We start from the raw sequence: 17883 nt of genomic DNA, 5'->3' as shown, positions 1-17883 counted from the left end.
TTTTTAGGAAATCAGGTGGGACGGTAGGTCAGGACTCCTGATGCATCAGACGGCTATAGATAGTTAATAAGACGATCGGATGGACAATATGATTAGTTTCCTAGGATTAACATGGAGGCTCCATTAGTGCTTCTAATTAGTAAATATAAGATGATGCCAAGAAATTGATTAATGGCTTAAAATAGCAAACCAAATACAAAAATGCTGAATTTTGACCGTGAATATCCAATGGCATATGTTGAGTGTAGAAATGTTTTGAAGGTCAAACGATGAATCATGACACTATGCCAAGTTTCATGTTTTTGAGACTTTGTTTGTCTTCTTTATAGATAAAACAAATGAATCAAAAGAAAAAGAAGAAGATTCAAAAGGAAGAATAAAACTTTTCCAACAGAACACTTGGCTAAGACCGCCTTTTGCCTAGTGTTTTTATTTGTCAAGTGCAAACATTAGGCAAACAACCGATTTGGCTAGTACAGTTTTTTTGCCGAGTGTTTTTCCTGAGACACTCAGCAGATATCATGTTTGCTGATTGCCCAATGAAATACACTCGGCACTAGGAAAAATCGACGACACCAGTTGCAACAAGTTCATACTAAATAATTTATTTTCTTGAATACACGGTTACATTTCTTTAGACCCCCTATATGCTCAAGCCAAACTGACAAAGCGATCGATGCCTGCTATTTAAAGCTTATTTTTACTAGATAAACTGCATGTAGTTACAATATCCTTTATTTTATGTGGTTATTTTAATCACTAAGTATATGATTGATTGCGCGACAACGCAGAGGCACGCGATATCATGTGTAGTGTACTATACTAATCACGGTCCTGTCCTATTTCCGTGGCTTTCTCCTGGACCAGCTCAAACGTGTCACGGATGTGTCGCATCTCCGTCATGGTAGCACCTATTGCGAGACGGATAACGAACTTGTTGTCCACGATAGTGTGTATCATGAAGGCTTTCCCACTCGCGTTCACCACATTGAGAAGCTTACGGTTCAAGGCGTCCACTGTGTGGTCACCCTCATACCTTGGGCGGAAGCGGAAGCACACAAGGGAGAATCTCCTCGGCACAATGACCTCGAACCGATCGTCTGCCTTCAACGCCAATTCAAACCACTTGGCCATCTCGACATGCCTCCTGATGTTCGCTCGTAAGCCCACAGCGCCGTATCTGCGTAGCACCACCCACAACTTTATGGCTCGGAACCTGCGTGTCAATGCAATCTGCCAGTCCTTGTAATCGATCATACCCGTCTTCGCCGCACTTCCATGGCTGATATCATTGAGGTACTCTGGAGTGATAGAGAGTGCGGAGGTAAGCACGGCTGGGCTGGTAACCCACAGGCAGCAACAGTCCATGTTGGTGAGGAACCACTTGTGCGGGTTCATGCTCACAGAGTCCGCGAGCCCGACACCCTGGATACAATCCTGGAACTCGGGGCAGATCAACGCGCTACCGGCGTATGCAGCATCAACATGTAGCCACATTCCGTAGTGTTGTGCCAACTCACCAAGCTCACCCACAGGATCAACCGCTCCGACACCGGTCGTCCCAACTGTTGCACACAGGTACAGTGGCACAAGCCCCCTGGCTATGTCAGCCTCCACCGCGTTGCGGACACTGTCCACCGTTAGGCCGTAGCTGAATGCCGCCGACGTCTGGATGACTCGAAAGTTTGATGGTGGAATTCCGACCAGCTTCGCACCCTTTTGGAAGGTGCTATGGCTCTGATCTGAGGCGTAGACCACCATTTTGAGGATGCCTTCATGGGTGAGCCTGTTCAACGCTCGATCGCGTGCGGCGACAAGCGTGCATATCACGGCTTCGCAGGTGCTTCCGTGCAGCACCCCACCACCGCCGCCGGAGAAGAGGAAACAATCTGGAAGGCCCATCAACTTGCCTATCCAGTCCATCATGACGCCTTCAAGTTCGGTCGCGAGAGGTGAGGCAACCCATGTGAACGGTGCAACGTTGAGACCGGCACAGAGGATCTCGCCGACGAACCCCGCCGTGCTTGCGTTGAATGGGTAGTAGGCAAAGAAGTTGGGGCTCTGGAAGTGTGTCAGTCCTGGCACGATGTATTGTTGTACGTCCGCCAATATTCCATCTATGGGCTCACCGTTTTCCGGTGGCTCATCGGATAGAAGCCTGCGAAGGCTACCTGGCTCGGCTTCTGACCGGACCGGATACTTCTCGATATCGCGGTAGTAGCCCGCGATGAAGTCAACCGCAGCGCGCGACTCCACGGCGAATTCCTCGGGGTCGAGTGGCGATAGCACATCAACTAGTGGTGGGGTACCCATCGCCATGCTAGCTTACTCGAGCAGGGACGTACGTAGTGACTAGTATAGTATAGTGTGCTAATCAAGGTACCACGTACGTATATATGGAAATAAAGGGTTCACAACATCGGATCGACTACTTGTGAATTGTGATTGGGCTTGGCATTTCAGTGTGTGGATCGTGCGTATTTATAGCCGCAATTGCTATTCGTACTACACATACACATGCAAGCTTACAATCAGATCGGACAAACAAAACTGAAGAATCAAAAGACAAAATCTGCACCAGTTCTCTTTATTGCGGGCTATCCAGAAACTGATTTTGTACTCCCATCTTCTTACCCACCAACCAAGAGTTATTAGTATATGACAAAGCCCATAATTAAGGATTAATGTATGTAATTCTTTTTCTTCACAAACCAAGCAGAAGCGCACTATCTTTTTCACAAAAACGAAAAGAGCGCTGCCCGAATTCATGACTATGCTGAGTGCACTCGCAAAGCAAATGCCACGTGGCCCTGCCTACCGCAGTTGACGGGAGAGTGACTATTGCCGGAGTTCCGAGTGTCATCTGACAGGCACTTGGCAAACATATTTATTTTCCTTTTCTAAAATGTGCAGACTGTTCGCCGCGTACTCGATATTTTAACACTCGGCAAAAAAAAATCCTTATTTAAGGCATCAATGAAAATTTGCTCATTGTAAAATAAAACACGAAAATCAGTTTGGTTACCTGGGAGGTCGATCATGAAACATGCAAATAAAATTCGATGTGGCCGGATGGATGAAGTGGAGCCAAACTTCTGCCATTCTCTGTGACAAGAGAGTAGCACAAAAGCTAAAAGGCAAGTTCTACAGGACAGTGGTTTGACCTGCAATGATGTATGACACTGAGTGTTGGCCGACTAAAATGCGACATGTTCTACAGTTAGGTGTGGCAGAGATGCGAATGTTGAGATGGATGTGTGGCCACACGAGGAAGGATCGAGTCCGGAATGATGATATACAAGATAGAGTTGGGATAGCACCAATTGAAGAGAAGCTTGTCCAACATCATCTGAGATGGTTTGGGCATATTCAGCATAGGCATCCAGAAGCTCCAGTGCATAGCGGACAACTAAAGCGTGCGGATAATGTCAAGAGAGGTCGGGGTAGACCATATTTGACATGGGAGGAGTTCGTAAAGAGAGATCCGAAGAATTGGAGTACCAGAAAAGAACTAGCTATGGACAGGGGTGCGTGGAAGCTTGCTATCCATGTGCCAGAACCATGAGTTGGTCGCGAGATCTTATGGGTTTCATCTCTCGCCTATCCCAACTTGTTTTGGACTAAAGGCTTTATTGCTATCAATAAAACACGTTACATGTAAAAAAAAACACTTTTTAAGTTCCATCTCCTATGTTTAAGCCATTAAAGTGCATTTGTGATCCTTCAATGTATAATGACCTGGTTTGAAGTGCAAGTACATGAAATATTCATCAAAAATGGGTTGAAAAATCCTATCTGTGGGCCTTAATTAGTCTATGTTTAGGTAAGAAAAAAGGAGTTACAAACATCAGCAGGGCCATGACTCTCCCGCAAACATGGAAACAAAGCCAGAAAAGGATGAAACTTGCAACGGTGTCATGATAGGGCCCCTAGAGACAATGGTAAAAATATTAGAATGCTTCACAAATGCTCTCACATAGACTGCTTTTAGAAACTAAACCATCTCCAAGATAAGAACTTGGTTACAAGATGGAATGGCTCAGGTTTGCATTCAAAGTGTTGGGTCACTTCGTTTGCTAACCTTGAGACTTTTTCTGCACTCTGCACACAACATTACATGTCACATGTCAAAATTTGATACTTTTTTGGGTTTGTTTTTCTATATTGAAACCATTAAATGCACTTATAGGCATTTAATCAGTATAGCTCATATTTGAACGGCATGTAGATAAGATAGTGGGTAAAAATGGGTTGACCAATCCTATCTGGGGTATTTAGTCTATTTTTATGCCTTATCCAAAAAGATAGTGAATTCCAACACTGGGTAGCAGAGGCTTCCACCAACATGGAGTTTTCAATTCTCAAAAAATGCAAACCAATATAGAAAAATATGAAACATCATGATATATCCTCTCGAGCCTGTAGTAAAATTTCGGAAATGCTTCTCAAAAGTTGTAACATAAACTGGTTAGAAAGCAGACCATATCCGTGGAAGTTTCTCATGTCTATATTCAAACTGTCACGTCGCTTTGTTTCTTGGCCTGTTTTGCACTCACCGTTACATGGTACATTTTTTTTGCCATTTTCTGGGTCTATGACACAACTTTTGCTTGGAATCTAAGATAACTTGCAGACACTTTACAATAAACCTCTACAAGACGCAAGCAACCACTCCATCAGCCCTTTGTGTGATTGATATTCCTACTCAAAAGCAACTACATCAAGCCCTCTGCATTTGCAGGACATCACAGTTGACACTCGGCAAACATCCCTGATCAAGTAGAGGCAAGACAATAACCTCAAGATGTCACTTTTTTGAAGGGAACAAGGCCAACCCACGGAGTATAGAAAACTCTACTACTCTAGCAATACAGTCGGTTAGGCGCCTCTGAACGCCAACATGTTCCTTAATGTCACCAAAAGCCAACATAGCAAGCTTAGGTTTCATTTCTTCCATTCCAAATGCTACATTCTTAAGAAGTTCATACCAATTCTCTCAACACGCAACGTGTCCACCTCAATTTCCCACTAAGCAATGCGTTTAGGCACTAGTGCAGAACCGGGCTATAGCACCGGCTCGTAAGGACCTTTAGTGCCGGTCACTAAAGTGTGGGGACTAAAGGCCACCCCTCCCTTAGTCCCGGTTTAGCACGAACCGCCACTAAAGGGTCACCACATGGCACGAGCCCGCGCCGGGAGCTGGGAGACCTTTAGTACCGGCTGGTAACACCAACCGGTACTAAAGGTTTAGGGGGTTTTGGGTTTATGATTTCTTTTTTCCTTTAATTTTATGTTTTCCATTTAATTCTTTTTCATTTCCTGGTATTTTACGATACTACATATTGTACACGTTATGCATATATATAAATAGAATTTCTCGTCGAACCGATATATATAATATACGGTCCCCTTAAACTAAGCCTGAGCGCAGATGCTAATTCTACGCTCCTGCCAAATCGCGTGGGTCGTTGGGCTGCCAAACCAGCAATTTTCTTTACTCCTCTTCGTAAACCTTTTTGATAAATATGGTAATAGAGTTAAAACGGTTACCATGTGCACAAACCAGTCCCCGCCGCGAAATCAAGTCACTTTTTCCCACTTGTTAGTAAAACCTTTGGTAGGTATGGTAATAGAATTAAAGTAGTTACTATGTGCATGCAGGAGTTCATCGATCCACCAAACCAGACCATCTTTTTGCTTATATAGCGGATGACCACTTCTAGTAATGGTGTTATGAGCGAATTGCATGTAGTTTTGTTTTTTGCGGGTGAATTGCATGTAGCTACTCTATGTTAACTGTATTACGAGTAAATAGGTCCACTTCTGTTACCATCTAAAAAAATCCACTTCAATTACCATGTGTAGATGGTTGTACTTAGAGAGGATGGTAAATTCCTAGTGAGAATGTAGTAATGTATAGGTAGTTTTTACCACAATTAACATCAATAGCAGAAACATGGTCATGTGTCGTAATTTCCTAGTAGATTTTACTAGTCCATGATACATGTGGTTAGGATCACACTAATTAGTGTTTTTCGTTACCATCATTACTATGGAGTCAAAGTTGTTTTACGTCCAGTCCAGCATACCCTGGTCGGCTACCAAATTACTAGAGCAAAGGCACGAATAGTAATTTTTCTTGTCTGTTACGGTGGTTCAATTTTTCCTTGTGATTAGACGAAACCCACCCGCGCTGATTTCTTGGGAGTTATGCGCGTCCCTGACCGGCGCGTAGAATAAAAGTAATACGCTCAGGCACAGTTTAGCAAAGCTATATATATAATTTGGTATATACAATTTGTCCTACATGGAGGCATTGCTGCGGTGGTAGCGGGTAATGGAATTCTCCTTTGGGATCCTTGACCTGGTCGAGCAAAAATCCTGCTATTTCTTCTTGAATTTCTCGTACGCGATCCGTTGGTAGGAGCTTCTCCCGTACATCCTTGAACGTCTTAGCACGAGATTACTCTACCACTAATTTAAAAAGCCCTTTATCTTTAAAGAAGGAGATGAAATATGCACGTATTAGTTGTGTGTATATATATTAGATATCGACAATGATGTAAAAATTGTGAATAATGCTCTCGCAACGTACCCATTGCTGTCTATCATCTGTGCTCCTTTCGGACGCCATCATGCGAATGTTCTCGCAAACGTAGTATGCACATAAATCATTCCCCGACAACTGCTTCATGCACTTTACGAGAATAGAATTCAATCAGATAATAATTAATCAAGCATGATAACTAATGGTATATTGAAACTAGAATTAAAGAGAAGGTAGCTAGCTAGCACTACTTAATTAATTATACCTTGGGTTGATACCAATACAAGTTTTTTTCCATGGACCTGGAATCTCTTTCCTGAACTTTTGCCAAGCCCTGCCCGCTGGCAAAGAAAATGAATAAAGAAGTTATTAATTAGTTGATATCAGGAAATGACGAACTAAAGAGGCCTACATATAGTTCCATAATGATTGAAATTACCTGGCGACTATCCCCGATTTCGTACTACTCGAGTTGTTTAAGTAGCGAGTCCAGAACTTCAGCTTCAGCATCTTCAACTCGAATGATTAAAAAGATCCAGTGAAAACTGCATGCGCACACGTTTGCATGTATAAAAATTAAGCGGGCATGTGCATAACACTCATCAACTACCCTAAACCCTATACACTTATTAATTAACATCTAGCTAGTAAGAAAAAACAGAATTTGTAGTACAAAACAGTCTGACTCACCCGAAGTGGTAAGGAAGTAGTATACACTACTAGAAAAAGGACTGTTAGTGGCGCACCTATTTTTGCCATTAATGGTGCACTATAGCTGCGCCACTATTACCACGCCACTAGTAACAAATACTAATGGCGCACCTCTGGTGCGCCATTAGTATTGCAGGTAATAGTGGCGCACCTCTGGTGCGCCATTAGTGTTGCAGGTAACAGTGGCGCACCTTGTAGTGCGCCATTATTATTGCTACAGGTGCGCCACTGGTAACTTTTTTTTTGAAATTTTATGATTCTTTTTTAATTTTCAAGGCGGGAAAATAGTAGTGGCGCACCGTCTAACCCCCACCGTGCGCCATTGCTATTTTTGAATTTTGAATTTGGATCTGGATCTAGATCTGGCTCATTTTTTTGGCTTGTTTTTTTGCTCATTTTTTTGCTTGAATTTGTTTCAAATTTCGTTCTCGACCTGGATCTGGTATGTTCTTTGTGCCGGGGGAGCTCCACATGTGGCCGGAAGTAGAGGAGGAGGGAGGAGAGACCGTGAGGATGAGAGGAGGGAGGAGAGACCGTGAGGATCAGGAGATGAGGGAGGAGGAGGTCGCCGGAGAGGAGGAGGAGGACCGTTAGCCGGAGAGGAAGGAGGAGCACCGTGAGGAGGAGAGGAGGGAGGAGGAGGTCGCCGGAGGAGGAGCACCGTGAGGAGGAGAGGAGGGAGGAGGAGGTCGCCGGAAGAGGAGCACCGTGAGGAGGAGGTCACTGGAGGAGGAGCACCGTGAGGAGGAGGAGGTCGCCGGAGAGGAGGAGATGGAGTGGAGGAGAGGAGGAGATGGAGTGGACGAGAGGAGGAGAAGAATGAAGGGGTAAGTGGCTGGCCGGCCCTTTGAGCTTTAAGTACTTGTTCTGCTTGAGTGGTAACCATAGAAGCATATTTACTAATGAGTTTAAGTTCACCTTTAACTCTAGCCATATAATCACTCAAGCGTCCAATCATATAAGCATTACTCTTTAATTCTCTACCAACATAAGCATTGAAATTTTCTTGTCTAGCCATAAAGTCATCAAATTCATCTAAACATTGGCTAGGAAACTTAGTAGACGGGATTTCAACTTTATCCTATTTATAGAGAGAATTTACCTTTACTACCTATGTCGGGTTATCAAGACCATGTGTTTCTTCAATAGGTGGTATATTAAGACCATGTATTTCTTCAACAGGAGGTAAATTCTTAACATATTCAGCTTTAATACCTTTTTTTCATAGATTTCTTTGCCTCTTGCATATCTTCTAGACTGAGAAATAGAACCCCACTCTTCTTCGAAGTTGGTTTAGGAGTTGGCTCAGGAAAAGTCCAATTATTTTCATTAGTCAACATATTATTCAATAGCAATTCATCTTGATCGACTCTTCTCTCCCTGAAAACACAACCAGCACAACTATCCAAGTGGTCCTTGGAAGCATCAGTTAGTCCATTATAAAAGATATCAAGTATTTCAGTTTTCTTAAGAGGATGATCAGGCAAAGCATTAAGTAATCGGAGAAGCCTCCCCCAAGCTTGTGGGAGACTCTCTTCTTCAATTTGCACAAAATTATATATTTCCCTCAAGGCAGCTTGTTTCTTATGAGCAGGGAAATATTTAGCAGAGAAGTAATAAATCATATCCTGTGGACTACGCACACAACCAGGATCAAGAGAATTAAACCAAGTTTTAGCATCACCCTTCAATGAGAACGAAAATATCTTAAGGATATAGTAGTAGCAAGATTTATCATCATTAGTGAACAGGGTGGCTATATCATTTAGCATAGTAAGATGTGCCACAACAGTTTCAGATTCATAGCCATAGAAAGGATCAGATTCAACCAAAGTAATTATCTCAGGATCAACAGAGAATTCATAATCCTTATCAGTAACAAAGATAGGTGAAGTAGCAAAAGCAGGGTCATATTTCATTCTAGCATTCAGAGTTTTCTGTTTTACTTTAGCTAATAACTTTTTAAGATCAGATCTATCATTGCAAGCAAGAATATCTCTAGTAGTTTCTTCATCCATAACATAACCCTCTGGAACAATAGGCAATTCATACTTAGGGGGAGAACCTTCATCATCACTATCTTCAATAATATCAGTTTCAATAATTTCATTCACTCTAACCCTACCGAGTTGTTCATCAAGAAATTCACCTAATGGCACAGTAGTATCAAGCACAGAAGTAGTTTCATCATAAGTATCATGCATAGTAGAAGTGGCATCATCAATAACATGCGACATATCAGAATTAATAGCAGAAGCAGGTTTAGGTGTCGCAAGCTTACTCATAACAGAAGGAGAATCAAGTACAGAGCTAGATGGCAGTTACTTACCTCCCCTCGTAGTTGAGGGATAAATCTTAGTTCTTTCGTCTTTCAAGTTCCTCATAGTTATCAGCAGATATAAATCCCAAGTGACTCAAAGAATAGAGCTATGCTCCCCGGCAGCGGCGCCAGAAAATAGTCTTGATAACCCACAAGTACAGGGGATCGCAACAGTTTTCGAGGGTAGAGTATTCAACCCAAATTTGTTGATTCAACACAAGGGGAGCCAAAGAATATTCTCAAGTATTAGCAGTTGAGTTGTGAATTCAACCACACCTGGATAACTTAGTATCTGCAGCAAAGTATTTAGTAGCAAAGTAGTATGGAAGTAACGGTAACAGTGGCAAAAGTAACAGTAGCAGTTTTGTAGTGATTGTAACAGTAGCAACGGTAAAGTAAATAAGCAAAGCACAATATGTGAAAAGCTCGTAGGCATTGGATCAGTAATGGATAATTATGTCGGATGCGATTCCTCATGTAATAGTTATAACATAGGGTGACACAGAACTAGCTCCAATTCATCAATGTAATGTAGGCATGTATTCCGAATATAGTCATACGCGTTTATGGAAAAGAACTTGCATGACATCTTTTGTCCTACCCTCCCGTGGTAGCGGGGTCCTAATGGAAACTAAGGGATATTGAGGCCTCCTTTTAATAGAGTACCGGACCAAAGCATTAGCACTTAGTGAATACATGAACTCCTCAAACTACGGTCATCACCGAGAAGTATCCCGATTATTGTCACTTCGGGGTTGTCGGATCATAACACATAATACGTGACTATAGACTTGCAAGATAGGATCAAGCTCACATATATTCATGAAAACATAATAGGTTCCGATCTGAAATCATGGCACTCGGGCCCTAGTGACAAGCATAAGCATAGCAAATCATAGCAACATCAATCTCAGAACATAGTGGACACTAGGGATCAAACCCTAACAAAACTAACTTGATTACATGGTAAATCTCATCCAACCCATCACCGTCCAGCAAGCCTACAATGGAATTACTCACGCACGGCGGTGAGCATCATGAAATTGGTGATGGAGGATGGTTGATGATGACGACGGCGACAAATCCCCCTCTCCGGAGCCCCGAACGGACTCCAGATCAGCCCTCCCGAGAGAGATTAGGGCTTGGCGGGGCTCCGTATCGTAAAACGTGATGAAACTTTCTCTCTGATTTTTTTCTCCGCGAAAGAAAATATATGGAGTTGGAGTTGAGGTCGGTGGGCGTCCAGGGGGGCCACAAGGCAGGGGGCGCGCCCTAGGGGAGGGGGCGCGCCCCCACCCTCGTTGACAGGGTGTGGGCCCCCTGACGTTGATTCTTTCGCCAGTATTTTTTATTAATTCTGAAAAGTTGCTCCGTGGATTTTCAGGTCATTCCGAGAACTTTTATTTCTGCACAAAAATAACACCATGGCAGTTCTGCTGAAAACAGCGTCAGTCCGGGTTAGTTTCATTCAAATCATGCAAGTTAGAGTCCAAAACAAGGGCAAAAGTGTTTGGAAAAGTAGATACGACGGAGACGTATCAATCATCATAATATATCATTGTCATATAACTCCTCATCATCATCATTTTCGTCCATGAGACATCATCTAACAACTTGGTCACTAGTTATAATAAAACTCCTCCTCCTCATCATCATAGTACTCATAATCACTACTCCTACTCAGCATCACCATCAAATCTAAGACATTGTAGCACATAGTAAAAGCTTCTTATCATCATCATAGTCATATATAGTCAACACTAACTCCTCTCTCCTAGGTAAAATACCATAAAACAGATAAACCGGTCCTTCTCCATAATGGAGAATGGACATAAACCTATCTCCAACTTTTGGCTTGCGCACATTCATTTTGTCTCCAATTATTTGCGTGTGCGCATTCATCACTTTGCTCCATTCTTTGATTTTGAGCATTCCATCATTTGAAGAAATTGAGTATGTAGTATGGTAAGCCTTCGAAGGAGTTGGTCGTAAGCTAACCATATGCATATCACCTTCGGTCTAGCATGTCGGGCACACCTGCTTTGGGAGCCTCTGTTCAAAAACGTAATAGTAACATATATAGTTAGCAATGTAGTTTACTTAAGAATAATGTATGCAATGAAGTTGCCATCATTAACAAAATCTCACCAAGTTTTTGGCAATGAAGTTACCATCAAGCAATTTATGGACTAGTGGCACGTATCTAGTATAATTTGGGCTGATAGAGTGACTGGTTTTGAAGGCCTCAACATCTTCTATGGAATGAGACAAGATAACCTTTCTCCTCACAATTAAGCTTGGAGTCATAGCTGTAGTATGTGATGTCTACTACCTTTCGAGTATTTCTTGAAGATAAGAAATAAGTTGACAACTATAAATAAATAAGTTTAGTACCGACGAACACCAAGTATTTTTAAATTAACAATATAAATTACTGAACTTAAAAAATTAGTTTTACAAACTCACATCTAGGCAAAACTGGAGGCATATCCACATCCACCCAGATGTCGATATTATCATCACCATCATAATCTTCGGGACGAATATCAAATCTTATTCGCATTCCCTCCTCAAATCCATATGCCTTGTAGAGAGCTTCCCAATTAGAGCAACCGAAATGGGAGCGATCGACCGCATTGTACAGCTTAACCAGAAACTCATAACCATGTTTAGTTCTTAAGTGAGCCCTCCTCGTCTCCACATTCTCAAAGTCATCTAAACCAAACCAAGCTTCTCCAATACATATGGTCTAGCATGGCACGGGATGTACTAATCGAATTGATAAAAATCCATAAATTACACGTTGAACAAAAGAAGCACAAGTGATGATATTAATTACGATGAAATGCTTGTCATTGCGTACCGTACAAACATCAAAGGTCTCTTCTAGCTTCACGGTGAAAAACCTATCATTTTGCAGGTAAGGAAACCCGTCGCACAAAACTAGGTCATCGTAGCAGTACCCGCACTCTGGGATCCCATCGTCATCAGACATCTCCTGCGTTCAAAGCTCAAAGATTATAACTCCATGGAAAAACCCAAAAAATTTGGCATGACCTTTGCTAAAAAAGGACATATCGAGCGCCTGAAATTTGCTAGAACGGAAATTAATCAACACTCCGGCAAAACAGAGGCCACTTATCGATGGTCATTGCATTTCAATGGTTGAAAATATGAACAAAAACATTTCAAAATATCTTATATATAATCCTAACATAACTAAATTTGCCAATATAGGTCTCTCTCTAAACTAGTTTTATTAAGCACTTACTAAATAAACTAGTTTTATTAACTACTTACTAAATAAACTAGTTTTATTAACTACTTACTAAATAAACTAGTTCTATTAAGCACTTACTATAAATAAACTAGTTCTATTAAGCACTTACTAAATAAACTAGTTACTTACTAAATAAACTATTTCTATTAAACACTTGCTAAAAATTCTACTACCCTAGTTCTACCCTAAATTTTCTTACTTCTATTTTATTCAAAACACCTAAAATAGTTCGACGGCAAATCTACATTTAAATTACCTACAATTTGCAAGAACAGAGACAAGGGAGGGAGGGAGGAGAGAGGATGGGGAGGGGCAGCTGGAGGAGGAGGGGGAGGGGGCGGCCGGAGGAGGAGGAGGGAGGGGCGATGGGAGGAGGGCTGCCGGCGGAGGAGGGACGAGGGAGCGGCCGGAGGAGGAGGGAGGAGGGGTGGCTGGAGGCAGAGGGAGGACGGCGCGATGGGAGGAGGAGGGAGGAGGGCGCGGTGGGATGAGGAGGGAGGGAAGCAGGGATGGAGGGAGTACCTCGATGGCGGACGGACGACGGCGGCGGGGGCGGACGACGGGTATCGGGGCGGGCGAGAGTGACTTGAGAGGAAGAGTGAGTGAGAGGGTCGGCCGCGTGGGGAGGATAAGGTAGGGTTAGTAGTAGCGCATGTTCGAGAAAAACACTACAGCTAAGGAGCATAGCAGTAGCGCTGGGCAAGTATACGCGCTACTGCTAAGTGGGGCCAGCCATGTGCGCCCAGTTCAAACATAGCAGCAGCGCTTTTTGCTAGTATGCGCTACTGCTAAAATGGTAACAGTAGCGCGGTTTATTTACACGCGCTACTACTAAGTAGCAGTAGCGCATGATTTTGTCCAGCCCTACTGCTAAGATGTTGTGTATAAGGTTTTCCCTGGTAGTGAATGATTGCTTAAAATCCAGTTACAAACTTACGAACTTTCCAAAAACTCATATGCAATAAAAGGGCTAGAGTAAGATTAAATCAGTAGTTAGATTTATTGTATACGATTAGAAAATCCAATTAATCAAGTCCAGTTTTTGTGCAATCAAGATCTTATATATAGTAAATATCACTTCCGTTAACCAGTTGGGGTGCAAATTTTCAAGATACGAAACATCAAATATTATAGATGTCACTATAGTTGAGAACTTGTAAAGGTAATTAAGCATCTGCCAACATAAAACATAAACATATTAAGAAAGTATTGTTTGATTATTATTAGTTAGACTGAATCGTTGTTGGTTACCTTTCCTAGTCAATGTGCAGGTATTAAACAAACCATCTAACAACAAATACCATAGTAAATGGGTAGTTACATGTAGTAATCACCCACGAATAAATTAACATTAATTGGACGGCTACTTTTCTGGTTACTTATCGCCCATTAAATTGGCCAACAAATTTTTTGAGCAAACCCATTAAAGAAGTCAACAAAATTACTGAGCTGCTATCAAGATAACCATATGTCAACAAATACAGTTAGTAAAAAAAGAAGCCACACATGGTAGTCCATTAAATAGTACGGTAGTTAGGTGAGAAGTCAGAAATCATATTGTTCAAGTCTTTAGTCCTTTGCTTATTTGATGTAGGACATCGCAGGCGGCTTTTTCAAACTGAAGCATTACACAAGTATAGAATCTACTATTGTGGTAGGTACTCACTCTGTCCGGTGAAGAGTGTATATTTGGCTTTAAAATTTGTCCACAAAAGAGTGTATTTCTCTCTTCTCAGTGCACTTTAAAGTACAAAAAAATGTTTCTCTGTCATCACACGATTATCAAGACTAATAACGTTCTACACATGGACTCCTTAATTTTTACATGCACTTAACTCATTGGTGATTGGATAATTAAAGAGGAGAGAGATGGTGGCTACCAACTTTTCAATACTACATTTTTTACTCCACTCCATCATTTTCCTAAAATTTCTATATGTACACTTTTCACGAGACGGAGGGTGTGAGTGACTCAGGTCAAGTAGCCACGCGGACGCCACATCACTTTGGGAGGCAAGGCCAAGGGAGTAGCTGCCCCGACACCTGCTTCCTGAACCCCAGTAGAAACTTAGATCCTTCCGAGGAGATGCATTGGTATGTGTGGGATTCGACACCTAGACGTGTGCCTTTGGTAGCCTTTCCTATATGGAAATGCCTCCTAGTGCTTTCACTGAGCCATAGTAGTTTGCTACTGCTCCAGATCACACGGATTGACCAGCATGTCTCCTTCTTTACTCCTGTGTCTGTCCCTATGGGGAAATGTCACGCGTTGTTCCTTTAAGTCCTTATAATTTGGCTCTGCGCCTTCATGGTCATAGCCGAATAGGTGAAATTTTGCAGGAACACACATGCCATCATCTAATATTGTAGCATATAGTGCATTCTCTACACAATTGCAGAATTTTGATCGACAACCCTCTATTGCGAAAGAATCTAAAAGTATTGTGGAGTAATCCCTTATAGAACGGGAGGTGCCTACATTAAAAAGGGATATAGCCCGGAATAAAAAAATTGTGCTATTTTCCTTGAAGAACATGATAAGGGGCTAGTACCTGATTATAATGCAATAAAATCTAGAGTTTTACAAGAAGATGAATCTTTTCCAATTCATAAAACTAACGAGTAAAAATATATATCCCCTCTAGTACAGTGTAACAACAGCTCGCTCATTTCTGAAATACAGCGACGCAAGTTTGTCTGCCCAATAAAACCAATGATTGCTTAAAATTCACTTAAAAACTTTTGAACTTCCCAAAAACTCATATGCAATAAAAGGGCTATAGTAAGATTAAAGCAATAGTTAGATTTATTGTATAGTGTTAGAAAATGCAATTAATCAAGTCCGGTTTTTGTGCAATCAAGATCTTATATATAGTAAATATCACTTTCGTTAACCAGTTGAGGCGCAAATTTTCAAGATACGAAACATCAAATATTTTAGATGTCACTATAGTTGAGAACTTGTAAAGTTAATTAAGCATCTACCAACATAAAAAAACATATTAAGAAAGTATTGTTTGATTATTACTCCCTTCTTTCCAAAATAGATGACTCAACTTTGTACTAACTTTAGTACAAAGTTAGTACAAAGTTGAGTCATCTATTTTGGAACGGAGGGAGTATTAGTTAGACTGAATCGTTGTTGGTTACCTTTCCTAGTTAATGTGCAGTTATTAAACTAACCACCTAACAACAAATACCATAATAAATGGGTAGTTATATATAGTAATCACCCACGAATAAATAACATTAATTGGACGGCTATTTTTCTGGATACTTATCGCCATTAAATTGGTCAACAAAATTATTGAGCAAACCCATTAAAGAAGTCAACAAAATTACTGAGCTGCTATTAAGATAGCCATATGTCAACAAATAAAGTTAGGAAATAAAGAAGCCACACATTGGTACTCCATTAAATAGTACGGTAGTTAGAGGTGAGAAGTCAGAAATCATATTGTTCAAGTCTTTAGTCCTTTGTTTATTTGATGTAGGACATCGCAGGCAGCTTTTTCAAACATAAGCATTACCCAAGTATAGAATCTAGTATTCTGGTAGGTACTCACTCCGTCCGGTGAAGAGTGTACATTTGGCTTTAAAATTTGTCCCCAAAAGAGTGTATTTCTCTCTTCTCAATGCAATTTAAAATACAAAAAAATGTTTCTCTGTCATCACACGGTTATCAAGACCAATAACACTCTACACGTGGTCTCCTTAATTTTTACATGCACTTAACTCATTGGGGATTAGATAATTAAAGAGGAGAGAGATGGTGGCTTGCAACTTTCCAATACTACTACCTCCGTCTCGGTGAATAAGTCATTCGCGTAGTTCTAGGTCGATGATTTAACCATCTAAATATGTATTATATGTGACAAAAAATATATATGTAGAAACTACATCCGTGTAGAAATCTACTAATATACTTTTCATGGCATATAACACATATTTAATTCCTCAAATCGATGACCTATAACTACGCGAATGCCTTATTCACCTAGACGGAGGTAGTACATTTTTTTACCCCACTCCATAATTTGTCCTAAAATTTCTATATGTACACTTTTCACCGGACGGTGGGAGTGAGTGACTCAGGCCAAGTAACCATGCAGACGCCACATTACTTTGGGAGGCAAGGCCATGGGAGGAGCTGTCCCGACACGGTCTTCATGAACCCCCCTTCGAAACTTACATCCTTCCGGGGAGATGGTCCACTTCCAGACGCCATATCATGGCACCATGGAAGGTCCCATAAATTTCTAGCTTCATGTGAATTTTGGTTGATTTAAACGACATCATTTTTCATGTCGGCGGCCTTGCCTTTAAATGTCAGCATCCCTATCGGCAGCCTAGCCTTTGCCCCCTTTGGTCCGGGGTCCTCCCTATAGTTTTGGTGCACATGGTATATGCATGGGCCAAAGACCACACGTAGGAGTTTGCCTCCCATTTTTGTCGATGATTTCATGGGGCCGCAGATTTCTGGCATTAAAACCCTTGAAATGCAGTAAATATCCTGAATATAGCAAACATACCCCCAAAATGACCAGAACCTGGAATATGTCATGTATTGGCCTCCGTTGAGTGCGGAAAAAGTTTCAAAGCTGATTTCGTTTTGGCACGACACTTGCTTCACAAACCAGACGTGCCCCCTCTTGAAACGTAGAACCTTCCTGGGAGATGTTCTAGTTTCTATGCGGTCTCTGAGAAAGCTTTTGCGAAGTGCTCTAAAGTTTTGACCACACCATCCACGCGCCATATGATGACACCATGCTTGGTCCAGTCAATTTTAGGCTTCGCGTGAATTTTTTGAACTTAAATGACAGCATCCCCGTTTTATCAACGGCATAGGCTTCCTCCCCGTTATCTGTCCATTCCTATACTTCCGCTGCACATGGCCAAGGAACGTCCCAAAGACCTCACATAGGAGTTTCCACCCATTTCATTACATGGTTTCAGAGCAAGTATAATAAGATTATGTAAGGGGCTTGTAAGGATTGAAATATTGTATTATTGCTTAGTTGGAGG

At 41.6% G+C, this 17883-nt stretch overlaps 1 protein-coding gene across 1 annotated transcript; it reads right to left on the bottom strand.

Annotated features, from left to right (window-relative positions):
- Positions 1-635: 635 nt before the first annotated feature.
- LOC109760837 (tyrosine decarboxylase 1-like) lies at positions 636-3885 on the bottom strand. Its single transcript, XM_020319644.3, has one exon. The coding sequence runs from the start codon at positions 2317-2319 to the stop codon at positions 823-825; it is 1497 nt and encodes a 498-aa protein (XP_020175233.1). The 5' UTR covers positions 2320-3885; the 3' UTR covers positions 636-822.
- Between the last annotated feature and the right edge of the window lie 13998 nt (positions 3886-17883).

The sequence above is a fragment of the Aegilops tauschii genome, chromosome 2, assembly GCF_002575655.3.
Source record: "Aegilops tauschii subsp. strangulata cultivar AL8/78 chromosome 2, Aet v6.0, whole genome shotgun sequence".
NCBI classification, from domain to species: Eukaryota; Viridiplantae; Streptophyta; class Magnoliopsida; order Poales; family Poaceae; genus Aegilops; species Aegilops tauschii.
The sequence above is the reverse complement of the archived record's forward strand: the minus strand, read 5'-3'. Positions and strand labels throughout refer to the sequence as shown.

Bases quoted from the DNA above. Each gene is read 5' to 3' on its own strand.
- LOC109760837 (XM_020319644.3), bottom strand. From the start codon at position 2,319: ATGGCGATGGGTACCCCACCACTAGTTGATGTGCTATCGCCACTCGAC.